Raw genomic sequence first — 19,028 nt, forward strand, 5'->3', positions numbered from 1 at the left:
ACACTAATAATATTAGGCCTATGTGTAGGTTTACTGTTGGTTCAAATGCTACATTTTGTAAAGACTTGGAATGGTGGCCTTGAACAGACTTTAAATTAGTCCTGGTTCACAGTAAAGTGAGGACATCAGAATATTCATAATTCTAAACTATTATGTTTGAGATATATGCTTGTCATTTGTCATTGACAACATTTTAGACCATTTTATTCACTGGTAAAATTAAATATTCATCATTATCAAATTCAACATATTCATCAACAAATTCAACTTATATCATTTAAATGATTTGCGGACTTTCTGTTTTATTTTTACTGCTAAGTGCGCTTATGTCATGGCTGCTGTCACTTTGAAAATAAAAAATTTACATGCAAATCATACTTTCCATGCGGCTTCCAAACGATCGATCGGTGCAACAAACTGAATGTTATTTACAAATTTATTACCTGTTATTCACAGCCTATGCAGTTTCTGTTCACTAAAGTAAACTACATTGGCAGGCACGCACTTGTCCTCTCGGTTGTAAACAAACAGTGAGTCAGCTCGTGGGATTTTTGTGGCTGCGAATACGTCATTACATTAAGACAGAAATTACATTCAGGGATGAATTATACCTTATAAAAACAGTATGTGACACTTTCAACACCATTTAGAGGTGTCCACGTTGCTGAGCAACGAATATAAAGAGTGAAGACTTGAGCAAAAATATAATTGGCTCAGTCATAAAAAAGTTGAATTAAGATCGTGTGTAGGGTAGATTCGAGATCATGATCTTTTTTTTGATTAATCATGCAGGCCTAATGGTAATGACATACCATGATCCTAAACACTATTGTTTCCCCGTTCTCATGTAAATCCTGCAAAGGTCGAATCAAACAAACGAAAAAACAAAAACAGGCCAGTCGCTACAAAACGCATTGTAAAGTTCCAAACATGTTTTTGTCTGTTTTTATATAATATGGATGACTCTTATTTTGGAAATTGGACAGGCTTTAAGGAAGAGTAAAGCAGCATTTTTTTGTTGTTGTTGTTTTTTAGCAGACAGCAATGCGGAATACATGGAATATAAGCAGATTAGATGCCATCCAAAAGGTTATAAGGTCTGTTTAGATGCATCTTTTCTTAGTTTAACCTGTGTGTGTGTCATTTTCAGTGTATGTTTGTAATGAGGCAACAGACACATACTGTAGATATCAGAGAACATTTTAGAAATATAGCTGTGCATATACCCTATTGTTTTTACTGCTGCCATTTTAGTTGTTGTGTGCTAATTTCATTGAGTGGAAAGAGTGCGTACTGTATATACATATTCATCTGTTTGTATCACTCAGCCATGCGGGCACTGTGAGAATATTTGTTTATAGTAAACCACAGCTCCATATTTACCCCAAACGGAGAATGAAAAGGATCTTCACTGTGATCTATCAGAGCCTTCATCTGACAACTAGAGTAACAGTCCAGAGATGTTTAACTCCTCAAAGAAACTACACAGACAGCCATTGTGTTTCATGCTGTATTGATCTTAAGCTATCAAAACTGTGCGCTTATTTGCTTTTTCAGGGGTAGTCAGAGTGAACTGCGCTACTAGTTGTATAAATGCACTTACAGTGGGGGAAATAAGTATTAAAAACATCACTATTTTTCTTAGAAAACATACTTCTAAAGGTACTGTTGACTTGAATTTTTCACCAGATGTTGATAACAACCATATAAATTCATATATGCAAAACAAAAAAAATAATCCGTTTACAAAGGAAGTTAGATGTAATTGAACACATGAAGTAAGGGAGGTGTAGAAAGACAGTGAAAACCCAGACAGCAGCTGAAATCTCTCTTTATTCAGCAACCCCTTGCCCTTTGTCAGTGTAAATTAATATTAGTTGCTTCAGTCCAACATGTACATTATCAGGATGATGAAGATAAATCCAGAGTGGACATTTCAGAAAGACAATGATTTAAAACACAGCCAAGGAAAAACTCAAATGGCTTTAGAGAAAGAAAATCAAGCTACAGAATGGCCTAGCCAATCACCTGACTTGAATCCAATAGAAAATACAAATTCAAGATCAAATTTGATAGACGAGATCCATAAAACCATCAGTTTTTTTTACACTCTGTTGAAGTCTGTTTATAAGATTCTCTAAATTGCCTGTGGATTTTCAGTCAGATTTAATTAGATGAGATGTGCTGTTTTTGAGTATTTTATAAATGAGACCTGTAAACAGCTGGCTTGATACATTGAGTAGTTAGCACGTGTTTGTGTGATGGTGCATGCTGTGCTTGGCATACCAGGGTGATGAGAAAAGCAGAGCGATGCCATTTTTCTTCATCCAGGATGAAGCTCATACACACACACTCGCACACACATGCTTTAACAGAACATTTAGGTATCCTGCAGGTCGCAATTAGAGACATGAGGCATAATTTACAGTGATATCCTCAATAACTCAGCAGCAGCTCAGCAAGCTGCCACACAGATTAAGTGTCAGGTACAGTATGACTATGAGGACACAAATAGAAACAGAACAAGCTATGAGGAAATATGACAGAGAAGTGCCTTAAGTTTTGTGTCATGAGCTTAGTTTAATTGATGTGTTATAAGAACATTGTGATTGCAGGCAAAACAGTGCATTTACAGGGGTTTGTTTTGTTTAATTCTTGATTTATAGATGTTGATGTGTGCTGTTTTGATTGTGTGTGTATTTATGTTTAAATATGTGGTGCCCTCTCTGGATAAAGATAGAGAGGAATGACTGCATAGTGAGTCGTATTGAAAGTTTTAAGTGATTTGAAGTACAGTATAAGGAAAATGCCAGAGTGATATCATGAAGTTCATTGATAAAGGTGTATGAACTTTGTAAAATAATAACAAAACTGTAAAGAACAGGTTGGACCATTCAGTGTAACCCTAGAAATGGCTGTTCATTAAAAACAAATTAAATTTACTTAAGGTACAGTTCACTGAAAAAATCAAATTTTACTTCTAATGTACTGAACTTCAGGTTGTCCAACATGTTGGTGATTTTTAAGAGGAATTTTAGCTGAAACCATGGTCCTTGGTGATCGATATGCCAACTGTAACCATCCTTGGCAGTCAAAAACATTATAGTTTCTATTCTAATTATACTGTTTCTAATGATACCGTCCTAATGTTACTATATGAAGTGAAACAACCAGTCTCTACAGGAAACGAAACATTGTTTACTACCGTATTATATTTAATCAGCCTTGGCTAATAGTGTAAAATAATGTCCAGTTCATTTTTTTTAAAACTGGTTCTTTTTCAACTCTGCTCGGTGGATGTAAAATACATTGCTCCGGATACATTTTGTTGCATGTTTCAGATGACAAATCCGCTAGCTCTCTACTTTTTTCGCATTTGAAAGTAAATTTTAGTGGTCATTTTATCTAGAAACTGCAGTCAAGCGTATGTATTAAAGTTTTTGTGGTTTCCCAAAAATGTATTCTGAAGCACGTATTTCCAATAAGTCTGTGTTGTTCTTTTCAGCTAGTAGGATAGCTTTAAGAGATTGCTACTCATACCAGCACAGATCTAATCAATGGGACTCACTCCATTACTTTTACATTACATTACTTAGAGTGACAGAAGGGTTGATAACCGCATATGAACCAAGCACTTGATTGACATAAACAAATTTATGATTTCTTATGATTTTATTTGAAATCAGAATCAGTTTTATTGCCAAGTGTGCTTCACACACACAAGGAATTTGTTTTGGCTACAGAAGCTTCCAGTGCACATAAAGTGACAACATCAAATAAATATGAAAAAAAAAAGATAAACATTAAACAGAAATATGGACAAATATGGACTTTATTCACTTCTGGTCATTTGTGGATGCTATAATTGCATATGTTACATCATTTTACATCATGCCAACCATAGAGCGCTTCTAGAGGTATCCATAATCCTGGACCGGGCTGTATCCTGAGCAGATTCTGTGGCGGGCATGGCGGAGTGAAGAGCATGAGACTGACTCCTGAAAGACCACAGTTCCGCATTGATCTTGTGGGCCAGCCTGAGTACCCGCCGGTGACTTACTTACACTTGCAGCTTTTCCACGATGGACGTCCAGCATTCATTTTTCATCCTCCAGCGCCTAGACTGCAGCTCTGTAAAGAATTTTGCTTAACTGAACTTTGTTTCTCTCAAGGTTTTTTTTTTCCCTTCACTTTCGTCAATTGGTGAAGTTTGTTCTTTGCCACTGGCTTGCTTGGTTTGAGACTTGTGGAGCTGCTCATCAATGGATTTGCTCTTCATTGTTTGGACTTTCAGCAGTGAAAATTAAACCACACTAAACTGAATTAAACTGAACTTCAACTCTGAAAACTGGACTGACACTTTTTTAATTTACTAGAGCTTCTACTTTAAGCTGCTTTGACACAATCTACATTGTAGAAGCCCTTCAGAAATAAACATGAAAACATGAATTGAGTGAATCAGTTCTTTGAACCAGAAACAAACCAGATGCTCTTTGCAGAAAAGAATCAGATATTCCTGTTGCTGAAGCTGTGGATGAGAGGTAAAAATGTTCAGTTTGCGCAGATCGATGGCTGTACTTCAAAGCATATCAGTGTATAGTTAGGAGCCACAAGGATTCATTTTGTTGTCTCTGATATGGTTTTTTCGACTCTCATGGTGATGAACTAAGGTCGATGGTTTAATCTGAAGATCTTCTTTTCCTGGAGAACAAAAATAACCTGAGGGTGAATAAATGAACAGCGGATTTAAATTTTTGGGTGACCTATCCCTTTAAAAATCCTTCTTCATTCTGATGTTCAGCTTGAACAACTTTGATGTCTAAAAGTATTAAGTACTGGGGTCCGTTCTTCGTACCTTGCTTAAATGATCGAGGATGATTTGACAAATCCTGGATCTTTAAATCTTGATAACTGACCTCTGGCTAATTTGGTTCTTCAAACAAGTTCGCCAATCAGATTAAAATGTCTGTATGGACTGATCTGAGATCACTGCGTGTGTTGTGAAAGACAGATCTATCGATCCTCGAAATCATGATCAGCAATGCAACGATTGGCTGATAGCACAACAGCGTAATGACATCATCTGATTAATAGTCAATTATCCATGTGAGCAAAATTATATAGAATTCGTAGTAAACTGTTAAATATATTTAGTAATTTAGTATTTAATAATTTTGTTTTTTAGTACAATAAATTGTACCAAAGCTGGATCGGTACCTTAAAATAGTACACATTTATATCCAAAAAAATCGTTATATTAATAATAATTAAATATTAATAAATGTTCTCTTTAATCCCCTTGGGGAGAACCACCTTGTTTTTGTACTAAGTTTGTTGTAAGTTTTATTTGTATATATTTTTTAAACGTATATGTATGTAAACATAAATATTATTGATTATTTAATATTAAGTAATATGAATTATTATAAATTATAAATGTGGATATATAAACTTTTTAAACAATTTTACTATTTTACCAAGTGTATATAATCTATAGATTACTACTGTAAGAAAATATCAGCATTCAGTACATACTTTCAATGTTACCTTTGCTTGAAAAGACCCGATCTAATCCTGTTTATGTGAAATAAACCTGCTCCTGAGCAGATTTGAGCTACCAGACAACATGACAACAACTCTCTGATCCGTTTTAAAGAACGAAACGATCCTGGATCTTGTCAAATCGTCAACAACCAAGTCCAGCTAGTTGAGTAATCCATGTACAAAGAACGGACCCCTGGTATGCTGATTAGATATTTGTGTTGACAAAAAGTTGAACATGGTATACTTTAATACAGTTGCTGGAGAGTGGTATCGTATATACTGTACTTATGGATGTATTAATGTTTTAGCTACAAAGATTTGGAAGACTGATTTAACTTTGTGACATGCATTCATGAGATACATGAATACATGCCAATATACTATGTTGCTTGCAATTTATTTTCTTTTATTTTTATGTATATATATTTAGGCCATATTTACAGGTATATTTACAGTACTTTTATATTTTAAATGTGAATGAATAAGAATTTCTGCACTGTTTTAATGTTGGATAACATCTTAAAAATGTGGTAACAACTGGATATGGTGTTGAATTATAAGTAAACGAGTGGTTTAATGGATTATTTAGCAGAATGTTATTTATGGAAATGGCAAATCATTGATGTTGGCTTAGTTAGGGCCTGCATCTCCTTACTTCTCTTTCTTTGTTCACTCCATTAAGCCTCTATATTTGCCACAGCAATGTTTACGATGTGTTCTGGCAGTAGTTTGAGCATGAACAGCTCACCCTGACACCACACACACACACACACACACACACACACACACACACACACACACAATCCTTCCAATACAGAATTAGCCTCCTAAATGTTATGAGTCATAGGCCCCAATTGTCTTTTTTAGTGGGTGGGAAAGTTATTAATTCTCAGTGTTGAAGTTTAGCGTGTATGCTAGCACTGTTGTCCTCCTGAAATGTGCACGTGCCTCCTGCCAGCCATCTCGATTTCAGTTCCAGATCATCTTCAGTGAGCTCATGCCAGATCAGAATTCAGCAGCCCATCAGCTGTTGTGGAGACCAAAAGCCAGATCACAATTTAGCCTCGCAACAGGTGTGGCACTGGCTCTTTTCCACAACACAAGCAGCAAGTGAACAGGTGCTAAAGGTGCTCGCTTAATAAATCCAACAGCACTGACAGGATCAGGCATCAACAACGTCATGTTCAAAACACATTAGGCTTTTAAATAGTCAAATAAACGAGAAAATGTGTTTGTAATAAGATTTTGTCAAACTATGATACTGTACCTCTTGTTTTCTAATTATTCAACAAGATTGATGATGTCTTGTTTAGTCAACATTTGAAATGGATCAAAAATGTTTTTCAAAGTTGTTCTAAGACAAGATTGGGTGTTTTCAATAGTTTTAGGACAACTTTGATGAAAGGTTTCGAACAACTTCAAATGTGGACTACTGTATATGTGTGATGTTACATTATTAAAAATATGTAAATAATTAAATAAAAATTATGTAAATTGTGTATCAATATGAATAAGGTTTGAATGTTAAGCATTAAACCAAATTGTTGGTACTTCATCAATATAAGCTGATGCAATGCTATTCTATTTAAATATGTGAAGTTTTACGAACTAATTTTGAGAGGAGCACAAGATTTGATTGATCTCGGCTGGTCTCTAATGCGTTCATTCATTCATTTTTAACTGCTTTTCTGGGGCCGGGTCGCAGGTCGCGGCAGCAGTCTGAGAAGAGAACCCCAGACTTCCCTCTCCCTAGACACCCAAGTATCCTGAGGTGTTCCCAGGTCAGCTGAGAGACATAGTCCCTCCAGTGTGTCCTTGGTCTTCCCCGAGGCCTCCTCCTGGTGGGACATGCCTGGAACACCTCCCTAGGAGGCATCCGAAACAGATGCCCGAGCCACCTCAGCTGACTTCTCTAAATGTGGAGGAGCAGCGGCTCTACTCCAAGCTCCTCCCGGGTGTCAGAGCTCCTCACCCTATCTACAAGGGTGCACCCTGCCACCCTGCGAAGGAAACTTATTTCACCCGCTTGTATCCGAGATCTTGTCTTTTTGGTCATGACCATAGGTGACTGACCGGTAAGTCAAGAGCTTTTCCTTTCGGCTCAACTCCTTTTCCCCAACAACGGACTGGTACATCGACCGCATTACTGCTGCCGCTGCACCAGTCCACCTGTCAATCTGATGTTCCATCCTTCCCTCACTCGTGAACAAAACCCCAAGACATTTGAACTCCTCCACCTGGGGTAATGACTTTCCTCAAACCTGGGAATAGCGCACTCTCATGCGTAATCAGCAATAATCCAATAACATCAATCCAAGACTACAATAAATAGACATTATAGATTAATAGATTTCACCCTTCCACCCCATTTCCTCCTTCACCTGGGTTCAATTATCTCCGAGCTCAGGGTTTTGTCCTGGGACAGCATGCCAAGCCTGCTAATAGGATCAAGCAATATCTAACTGTACTCTTGAAAAAGAGTTTAGACTAAGCCAGGAGAATTGTGTTCAATTCTGATATTTAAGTTATTTCCTTAGCGTGGCATGGTGGCTAAGTTTAGCATAGTCGCCTCACAACAAGAAGGTTGCTGGTTCTAGTGCCAGCTAGTTTTGCATGTTCTCCCTAAGTTTGTGCAGGTTTTCTCTGGGTGCTTCGGTTTCACCCACAGTCCAAAGACATGTGCTATAGGTGAATTGGATGAATATGGTGTTGTGCTAAAATGTTTTGTTTTTGATTTTTCCTCTTTTTTTAAATTTCAATTTAATATTTTTCTATAACATATAAATTTGGATGTTTGACCCGTTATCATAAGTTATTTTGTTAGATAAGCTCCAGATTTGGCTTCAGGACTGACTAATCTAATGTATATGCACTAATATAATATTGTATAGCTTTTCTATTAAAAATATTAATTTAAAAGATAGATTTGTGAGGGGTGTACTTATAAGTGCTGAGCACTGTATTGTAAGGTCAGTCAGTTTCTTTCAGTTGTACCTGCCTGCTTGTGTTCTGTATAGACTGGGACCAATCTTAGGGATATTTCACCTATAAATTTGTATTTACTCACAATTTTCTCTATCTTATGTGGTACAAAAAAGGATATTTTGAAAAAAATGTTGCATACCTGTAGCCATAGACATTCATAGTAGGAAAATAAATTAGTATGGGGGTCAACGGCTACCAGTTTCTGGCAAAATATCTTCTTTTCTGTTCATCAGACGAAAGAAACTCAGATATGTTTACACCATATGGAGGAGTCGGTAAATGATGACAGAACATTTTTGGGTGAACTATCCCAACCTAAAGCCTCTTCAAGGGTAGATAAATTACTAAATTATTTATATACACGTTGCTTTGCTAAACGACTAGAAACATATGATGACAACAGGCTACTGATTAAATCCACGTGTGTTATTTTTATATTTCTGCATATTTAAATACATTTATAAACAATTTCACATAAACAATATAACATAAATATTACAAACAAAATATCATAAAGCACCAAAAAAATGAAATCATAAACTCATACATTGCAAAATTGTGATGTCTTTGTTTAATGCAAAAAAATGAGTACTATTTAAAACGATTTTGTTTAGTTTAGTTTAAACTTTATTGTCCGTTCTGCTTAGCAAAGAAAGAAAATTAGTCTTTAACACTGGATTTAAGACCACAACTGCATACATACAACAATCACACAATCGCAACACTCATCGAGACAACAACAGAAGTTAAAAACTTAAAAACAAATTGGCTCCATACATACAGTATTACTGCAGATCATTCTTGACAACCACTCCATTCACTTCAAACAGTGATCCGATTTAAGACAACAAAAGCATTTCGTCAGGCTTTAATAGTGCTAAAACCTGCTTCCTGATGGTAACACTTATATATCTATCATATGTTACTAACAAAACAGTTTAAATATGTGTTATTGACGTTACAGATTTTGTCAACTCGCTTTGCAGTTCGACTATAGAATCTACATTCGTGCATTAATTGTACACCACATAATGCCAGAGAGCAAATGTGTCAAACTGTCAGAAGCGAGAACCAAAACCACAGTGAAAGATGGCTTGTTTTAGCCCTGTATCAAGTTATTAATCTAACAGAGACAACCCTGTTCCTCCAAAGCTGGTGTTTACTTATCTGTGTGTTACATGAGTGGCCTTGGTTATGCATGTACATCACTGTTTAAAATCTGATAAAATGCGATTCTGATGCTTTATTCATTTCAGATGGTCCTGATAAAGGCTATGACGCACTTTTTTGACAACTTTTTTTTTCATTAAGCTACTGCTGGCGTGTTTATTCTAATCAGTAAAATGGCTGCTTGACTTTTAGTACATTTGTTGTTCAGATAATGACGATTCATTAAGGTTCTTGTCTTCTTAAATATTGTGGTTTCACTAGTAAATCACTTGATCAAGCACTTTATTTTTTGTTGTGACCATGCTTTCGAGGTCACAGTCTAATCCTGTATAACCTCCACAGATGTTTGCTTTACCATAGGAGCTCTATTACATTTTTACCCAGCAGACGTGTTGACGTATGTCATTTCGTACCAATTTCTAGTTTTCATCGAAAATTTCAATTGAAACGCTCTTTAAGTCCGCTTCATGGAATTGACAGTCTCTCTTCCTGTGGTAAGCCGTGGAAACATCTCGCTCACTTGCTTCTCTTTTTAATTGAACGCAGAAACAGGAAGAGGAAGTATGTTGTAGTGTGTATACTCTCCTCTGTGACTGATAAACTCACTACCGGCTGTCAGAAAGGGCTTGTTTGCGGGGAGGATGAACGAGACGGATCGAGCTGCTCGCCTGGTACTTTATCAACTTGTGTGTTTTCTGTCATGATGCGTTTCCGTGCATTTATAGCTGCGGAACATGCAGATATTGAGGGTTTAAAATAGTAATGAGGTACACTGAATCATTTTATGCAGAGGAACTTATTTTTAAAGATCAGATGCACTTCTGTTTTGAGTGATTCAGACGTTCTTGTATGCCTGTATGCTTCTTACTAGCACTTTTATTTGGTTTATGTGTTATTTATTTTGTGTATATTTATTTCTTATTGTAGTTGTGCAAACAAATTAGGTTGATTTAAATTTAAATGTATTATAAGTCAATCAGCAAGTCAATCTGTCATGGTGCAACCTTTTTAAAGTCTTAAAATGAGTGTTTATTAACTTAATTCAGAGTTGAATTGGTCATTTTACTGCCCTTCATCTTTGACTTCTTGTTTCTTTTTAGTGCTCCAACTCAAACTTCAGCAGAGGCGGACTCGAGAAGAACTGGTTAACCAGGGGATCATGCCACGTAAGAGACACTCATACTTTTCTATTAGTATTAACTAATAGTAAGCTTAATAGTAAGCTTAATGATCTTCCATATATTGAAGATTTTTGTCCTTCACACTAAGTTAGTCTTGCATGCGGTTTATGATTTCTATCCTTATGTGAACCAGGTAAAATGTAGACTTGTGGTTAAACTTTAGCATGTATCGCTAGTCTCATCCTGTCTAAGATGCTGATTGGGTTTAGTAAACACCATCATGGAGTTAAACTCACTTCCTTTGTATCGCGTTGTGGTTTTTCTATGAGCATGAAAGCTTGGCCCATTCATCTCAAGAATCGGCTTTTTGAGCTTGGGTCATCACAATTCTGAGGGTAAAGAAGCACTTTATTTTGAAATATTTTGTTGCTATCTTGCTGGTTGTGGATTTATTTCAGGTCAAATAAAAAGATAGTTTGCAATGATGATTTGGATTTTTAATGATGAGTAAAAAATGCTCACCCACATGTACACTTGTAGATATTAATCTGTGTTTGAAGCTATTTTTTGAGGTCAGATCTTCGACGTGTCTTAGATTGTATAACTCATATGATGGCAGAAACTAATTGGGTCATCAAATAATGTTTGGAATAATCTACTAATTTCTGTTTATTTCACTGATGAATCATTCTGCTTTTAATGATTGTTCAGCTTTTAGTTTAAATAACTTTTACAGTTGTACTCCTATCATAGAGCTACAATAATTTTTACAATACTTATTAGTGCTTTGTATTATTGTATAACAAAAAGTAAACTTTCTCTTTCACTATTGAAAATAGTTTTAAATGGATGCCTCGTTATGCCTAATATCACCATTTTTTAGATAAATCGGTTGTGTAACTAGCAAAAAAGCTGTGCAAATCAAATTATTTAATATAACTTTGCAATCACAAGTAAACAATGAATACATTACAGTGAAGAGCCGCTTTACTGTACTGTTGAAAATGTTGTAGTTGTAGTCCTAACAGGAAGCTAAACTCCAACTTAATGCTTAATATTGTAAATCTGCTTGCTTTAGAGGAATCTATTGTATAAAATGATACATATCTTGCATTGGTGTGCGCATATCATTGTAATCAGATACTGTTTTCTCAACGCTGTCATTTTTGTTATGTGGTTATTTTGTTAGCGAGTGGAAATTGTTACATACGGTGCTCAACAAAATTGAGGACACCCCATTTTGAAAACCAATTGGTGAATTTAAACAAAACAGATGTATTAAACAGATATATTTATTTAAATGATATTTTAGTCACCAAACATACTTAATTAGTCACCAAACATACTTAGAAATTTAAAGATAATACAATTATATTCAGAAATCAGAAAGAAAGAGATCACACATACGAGGAATTTGTTTTCGTGACAGAGCTTCTACAGTGCAACAGGATAACAGAGACAGGACAAAAAACAGATAATAAATATATTTAAAAAAAAATAGAAGTAAGTAGTGAGTGCAAATATACAGATTGACAAGTGTATGTACATGTTTATTACTATATACAACGTTATTTGTGCAGCTGTTATGTGCAAATTGGCATGTAGAGGGTGTTGTTAAATAAGTGTACATGTGTATAAAAGTGTATAGCAAGTAGTGATGTTGGTTCCACAAATATGATCATCAAGTGTTCATGAGATGGATTGCCTGAGGGAAGAAACTGTTTCTGTGTCGGGCTGTTCTGGTGCGCAGTGCTCTGTAGCGTCGACCAGAAGGTAAAAGTTCAAAGAGGCAGTGTGCTGGGTGTGAGGGATCCAGAGTGATTTTGGCAGCCCTTCTGCTCGCTCTGGATAAGTACAGTTCTTGGGGAGTAGGAAGGGTTGTACCAGTGATTCGCTCAGCAGTCTGAACTATTCGACGTCTTTGGAGATCGTATTGAGTAGCTGAGCTAAACCAGACAGTTATTGATGTGCAGATGACTGATTCAATGATGGAGGTGTAGAACTGTTTCAGCAGCTCCTTTGGGAGGTTAAACTTCCTCAGCTGACGAAGAAAGTACAGCCTCTGTTTAGCTTTTTTGACAATGGAGTCAATGTGAGTGTCCCACTTCAGGTCCTGAGAGATGGTGGTGCCCAGGAACCTGAATGACTCCACTGCTGCCACAATGCTGTCCATGATGCTCAGTGGGGGGAGAGCAGGGGGGTTTCTCCTGAAGTCCACTATCATCTCCACTGTTTTGAGCGTGTTGAGCTCCAGGTTGTTGTGACTGCACCAGACAGCCAACTCCTTAACCTCCTGTATGTAAGCAGACTCGTCACCGTCCTGAATGAGACCGAAATTCAAGCTAAATATTGCAAAAAATAAATTACAACCTACAAAATTTCAACTATTTCCCAGTACTGGGTTGAAGCTGGAAGATCATCCGCTGTGTAAAACCATATGCTGGATAAATTGGCAGTTCATTCCGCTGTGGCGACCCCTGATTAATAAAAGGGAATAAGCTGAAAAGAAAATGAATGAATGAATAAAAATTTTAATAACTACATTTTTAATTTCTTTTGCTTCTCTTGAATTTTCCTCTTTTTTTGTATTTGTATTTCATATTTTGCTATAACATATAAATTTGTGTGTACTAGTTTTTGGACCATTATCGTAAGTTATTTTGTTAGATAAGCTCCATATTTAGCTTCAGTACTGACTAATGTAATGTATATGCACTAAAATATGCTTTCTATAAAAAATATGAATTTACGATAGATTTGTGAGGGGTGTACTGCTGAGCACTGTACATTTACATATTCATCTAAACGTCACTCTCAGCAGCGCAGATGACATCTGGATTATCACCAAGCATAAATGTCTGCTTGTGTATACTGAACTTCCTTTTTTAATCCCTTAGTGAAGAACTAAAACACATAATAGCAGTTTTTTTTTTTTTTAAACAAATTCCCACACTGTACCGTTTTGCTATGTTACTTTGTGGATTACTTGCTGGCCTAAAAAGTATTAAATCTAGAACTAGTTTGTCCCAAATCATACTCTAGTTTGTTGACATGATCATTATAGAGTTATTCCTGGTGTTACCTGCAGGGCTGGATTAAGAACATATTGGGCCCTTGGGCTATAGCAAACAAAAGGACCCCATTTGATCACGTTACAAATGTTGTTTTTTTTGCTATTATTATTATTAATATTAATTTTACAAATTTTTTAAATAAAATTAATGATAACTTTTAAAATGTTACAACACACATTTGCAATACTTCCTAAATGAGTGCTTTACAATAAATACTTTAAATATGCTTATATTTAAAATGTTTAGCCTATAGCAGAAATCCCTAAAATATCTTTAAAATACATCCTTCTAATTTCCCATTTGGTCTTGGGTCAATCAATTACAGAAGTTTAGCATGTTTTTGTTTTTTTCCATCAGATATATTGTCTGATGAAAGCCAGCGCTAATATTTTATTGCTTTGGATTATTACTGTTGTTTTTATAAAAGGGGAAACTCATTCATTTAAAAATCTTGACTTAAACCATGTATTTTATTGAGGTAGATACTCCGCAGTGATGGACATTTTGATAACTGTCTCTGCAGGCTATTTGATTTGGTCGCACCGCACTTTGTCTCGGTTATGAGAGGGCAGGATTGTGCGGTGGTATGGTGGCTGCCGAGACAGAGCTTCAATTATCAGTCCATCCTGCATGATTCTGCCTATCCTGAGCTCTCTTACTGCACGTTAATAGTGGATGCCGTTTGAATTTAATTTTTTGTTCTATGATGCGCTTGGTTAGCCTACCTTTGACTGGACCGTTCTAGCGGTAATGCTGAAATAAGGAACTGTCCTGGGAAATAAGGGACTTTCCTGGGGACTGACTGAATACTATTAAATATAAAAAATATACAGACAAATGTAAAATACAGTAAAACACCCTAAATCTGTTTAAACGCGTCAATCTGATGGCGGTTGAGTTTACAGCTGGATATTATTGGGAGATCGCTGACAGGAACAGTGAACAGCTCCGTCAGAGCGTGTCTAAAGCTCATACGCAAGTTTATTTTACAGTCTATGGCAGAAACACCATTGAGCCTTGCTAGATCCTCCTGTATGGGTGGGCCTCCATTATAAAACACTCACAAGACATTAATTTTGACAACTATGCGGATATATTAAACACACAAAAATACACAAAGAGAGACTTTCACTTTCACTTCACGCAAAGTTTATGAATGAACAGACTTGCGTGTACTGGTTGCAGACGCGATCATGATTTCAAGTAATCAATCAGAGAACAGGAGAAAGTGCATTAATTCGATCATTTTAATATAGCATATTAATAATGAAATCCAAAAATTGTAGTATAATATTGAGAGTTAATTTTAAGCTATCTCGCGGCCCACCCACAGGATCGCTGAGGCACACCGGTTGAGAATCACTGATCTAAATTATATTCTATTTTATTGCCACAAGATACTTATTGACCATCATTAACTTTTAAATGTGTTAAATTACAGCAGCATTAAAGGTATAGTTCACCCAAAACTGAAAGTTCTGTCAACATTTCCTTACTTGTTCCAAACCTGTTTGACTGTTGAACACAAAAGAAGATATTTTGAAGAATGTTGTGAACCTGTAACCGTTGACTTCCATAGTGTTTTTTTTTATGAAAGTCAGCGTTAATGAATTTTAAGCTTTCTTCAAGAAACTCATAAAGGTTTGGAAACACTTCAGGGTGAGTAAATTAATTGTTATTGAGTATTTTTTTGAGTTAACTATCCATTTAAATGTCTAATATGTTAGGAAAATAAATATAAAAGAAATCTGGAGGATGTTAACTGTGACAAGATGGCCAGTTTGAGCGTTTGGTGACAGAATAAACATAACCAAGCAACCGTACGATGTATAAAAGACAATTATGGTAAGATGATATTTCCCATGACACTTTTTTTTATGCATTGCAAAATTATCTAGTTTTTCTGCATGAAATGTAGAATGTGGGATGTATTTTAAGGCGTTTAGTACAAGTAGGCAAATTAGGTCAACAACAATTGCTGACAAATATTATTGGTGTCAATGTTGACTAATCGTTTTAACACATGATAGCCTCACTCAACAAACCTCTTAGTGTTTTCTTTCTCACACACATGTTCTCGTTCACCGAATGTCTTGTAGAGTCATTTACAAATTATCTTCATATGTCGAGTTGGCATCAAATGCTGTGGAATCAAAACGTTTGCATCAATACAATAAATTTGTCTGTAGAGAGACTAGATTGTTACGAAGCCCTTTTCACACAAGTGCAAACTAGTAACAAGGTTCAAGTTGGTTGGTTCTGTTTTGCTTGCAGGAATTTTTGTGGCGGCTGTCAAGTTTAGCTGGGTGAGAGAAGTTTAGGTTTGACTCTATAAGCTGTCGTGTTAGTCATGCTTTCCTCACACAACAGAGACTTTAAGACACAACTTGCCTCACACAGGATGTATGGTTTAAAAATGCTCTTTAGACATTTAAATAATCTTAATAAAGAACCGATTTATTTTGCAGCCTGTGGAAATGTGGCTGAATTTATGAAACGGTAATGTGTTGTAAATTTTATATTCGCTGTTGTGAGGCAACAGCACTATCTACTGCGCACTATCTACTCGCCTACCTTATTTTATTTTTTTTTATTTTATTTTTTATTTTATTTTACAAATCCACTACTGGAATAAGGTCAATTTTGTTGTGCATGTGAACTGTTTAATAAGTAAGTTGCAATTTATCTGCCACCCTCTGATCTCTGAGCTCTACTCCTCCACAAACCATTAGGCATAGCCTTCTGAGGATTTCTGCCAGAGAATCTCTAGTTATATAACACAAAAAAGGATCAGGCTGATGTGATCCTTAAACCATACTCTGGCCCTTCATTCGCATCTGAATGCAAGTTTGCATTTTAAATATTTCAAGTCTTAGAGGTTATAAATTACATTCTTTCAAAAAATGATACTAAATAAATTCCTCAATTTGTCCCTGGAAATCTGGTGTAGTTAGTAACAGATCTAACTTTGCAAAACTGTATACAGTTGAAGTCAGAATTATTTCTTTTTTTAAATTTTCCCAATGATGTTTAACAGAGCAAGGAAGTTTTCACAGCATGTCTGATAATATTTTTCTTCTGGAGAAAGTCTAATTTGTTTTATTTCAGCCATTTTTATGGCAAAATTATTAGCCCTTTTAAGCTATATGTTTTTCCGATAGTCTACAGAACAAACCATTGTTATACAATAACTTGCCTAATTACCCTAACCTGCCTAGTTAACCTAATTAACCTAGTTAAGCCTTTAAATGTCACTTTAAGCTGTATAGAAGTGTCTTAAAAACATTTAGTAAAATATTATTTACTGTCATCATGGCAAAGATAAAATAAATCAGTTATTAGAAATGAGTTATTAAAACTATTATGTTTAGAAATGTGTTGAAAAAATATCTTCTCTGCGTTAAACAGAAATTGGGGGAAAATAAACAGGGGCTAATAATTGCTAATAATTCAGGGGGCTAATAATTCTGACTTCAACTGTATATCTATTAACAGTTATGCCAATTTAATCTACAAAACATTCAATACAATTACATATAAATGTAATTAATTTCAATACTTTGTGCATTATTTCTTATATTGTGCACATGACATCTAGTAAATTATTCAATCAAACTTCAAATATTGTTAATGTGACTGGCCCTTTAAGAAGGCATGTCGATGGTGGAACCACCATGCACTTACTCAAGACCTCTTCTCAGAATCTTCTTAAAAAGAAATGAAAGCCAGAAAAGCAGAAGCAGAGTTTAAACGAGGCGATGGTTCCCTTTAGTGAGTTTATGTAATGCTTCATACTGGTCCCATAATATCATCCAGCATCTGTGATCCAATTTGAACTCAGTGTCTGCTGATATCAGCATTTCACTTGGCACACTAACCGCACTGTCAACAGCAGACAGACATCAACAGAGATGCCATATGAAATATGATAAGAGATAGAGAAACAGAAGAAATGCTTTTTGGATGATAACCAAAGTTATAAACAATCTTCTCTTTTCTTATTGAGGGTTTATTGAAATACTGTGCAGTGTTTTCTCTAGGATTTTTTCCAGCTGTGGCAGCAGGCCTTTATACAGATCTACCAACTACCTACAGTAGTGTATGGCGTTATTTCAATGACAAATGTCCTGAACTCAGTATTACAAGTCGAGATTGCATTCATGTGATACGAGCTTGCAAATCTCTTTGCTTGCGTGCTGATTTCCTCTGTTTGTGCACAAAACTTCTTGCACATGTAACCACGCCGGTCCTACGCCACCCAACCCGCTCCAGGCTGGTATCGAACCGGTGACCTTTCGCATGGGAGTCGGTTGCTCTACCAAGGAGGCAAAAGACCATGGCCTCAAGCGTCTGTCGCTAGAGCACCTTTAGAGGTCAGAGGAGTGAGGTTTACCTGCACAGCACTTACTTGCTGGCCTCCATTACACTCACCCCCCTAAACCTCACTCCCATCCGGGTCATGGCCTCCGTTACACACGCCTGTCAAATATAAGCTGCTCAAGCACAGATTTTCTTGTGGGCTCTCAAATAAACGCTGCTGAAGTGCAATGTAGTGCGTTCATGTAACGAGTATGTCTCCAACATGTATTAGATTTGCTAGGAATATTGATGAATGTCTCCAATAGACCTACAGAACAGCATTGATGCGTCTGAAGTAAAGTGAAACGGTCATAAACTCCAGCAAGATAGTCTTTGTATGCAGAGCTGTAGACCTTTATCCATAAATAAAGTATAATTATGGAAACTGTGTTCATCTTAACTGAAAGCTACTGTATGTCATGTTTGCTGGCCTCACGCATCACGTACCTGTCAGTAAGTCAGTCAGCATGTATCCTTAAGGGGTTAAATAAATAACGCACAACACTACTACGATTACAGAAAAGTTTGCTCTGTTATAATTCACTTACATTTCAATGCGTTTTGGTGCGATTATAACCCGATATTAACCCTTTCATGCATGATGTCTACATTTGTGGACAGTTAATTTAACTTACTTTAGGGTTCATTAATCATGGTAATTTTCTCCAAACATAAGGGCAGTGTCAGTAGACTGTCAGCAGTATTGTCACATTGGCTGTGCATTTGTTGCATGGTGTCCACATATGTGGACAGTTGAATAATTTTTATATAAAAC

The 19,028-nt window shown here is 36.0% G+C and overlaps 1 protein-coding gene across 2 annotated transcripts in view; it reads left to right on the forward strand.

The window, feature by feature from the left end:
* The window catches only part of mrtfaa (myocardin related transcription factor Aa), an 88,104-nt gene that overhangs the window by 24,904 nt on the left and 44,172 nt on the right, over window positions 1-19,028 (forward strand). For both annotated transcript variants that reach the window (XM_056453439.1, XM_056453440.1), the window contains exon 4: window positions 10,800-10,865. In XM_056453439.1, the coding sequence (XP_056309414.1) occupies window positions 10,800-10,865 (66 nt within the window). The remainder of the gene's footprint in view (window positions 1-10,799; window positions 10,866-19,028) is intronic.

The sequence above is a fragment of the Danio aesculapii genome, chromosome 3 (genome assembly GCF_903798145.1).
Source record: "Danio aesculapii chromosome 3, fDanAes4.1, whole genome shotgun sequence".
NCBI lineage: Eukaryota > Metazoa > Chordata > Actinopteri > Cypriniformes > Danionidae > Danio > Danio aesculapii.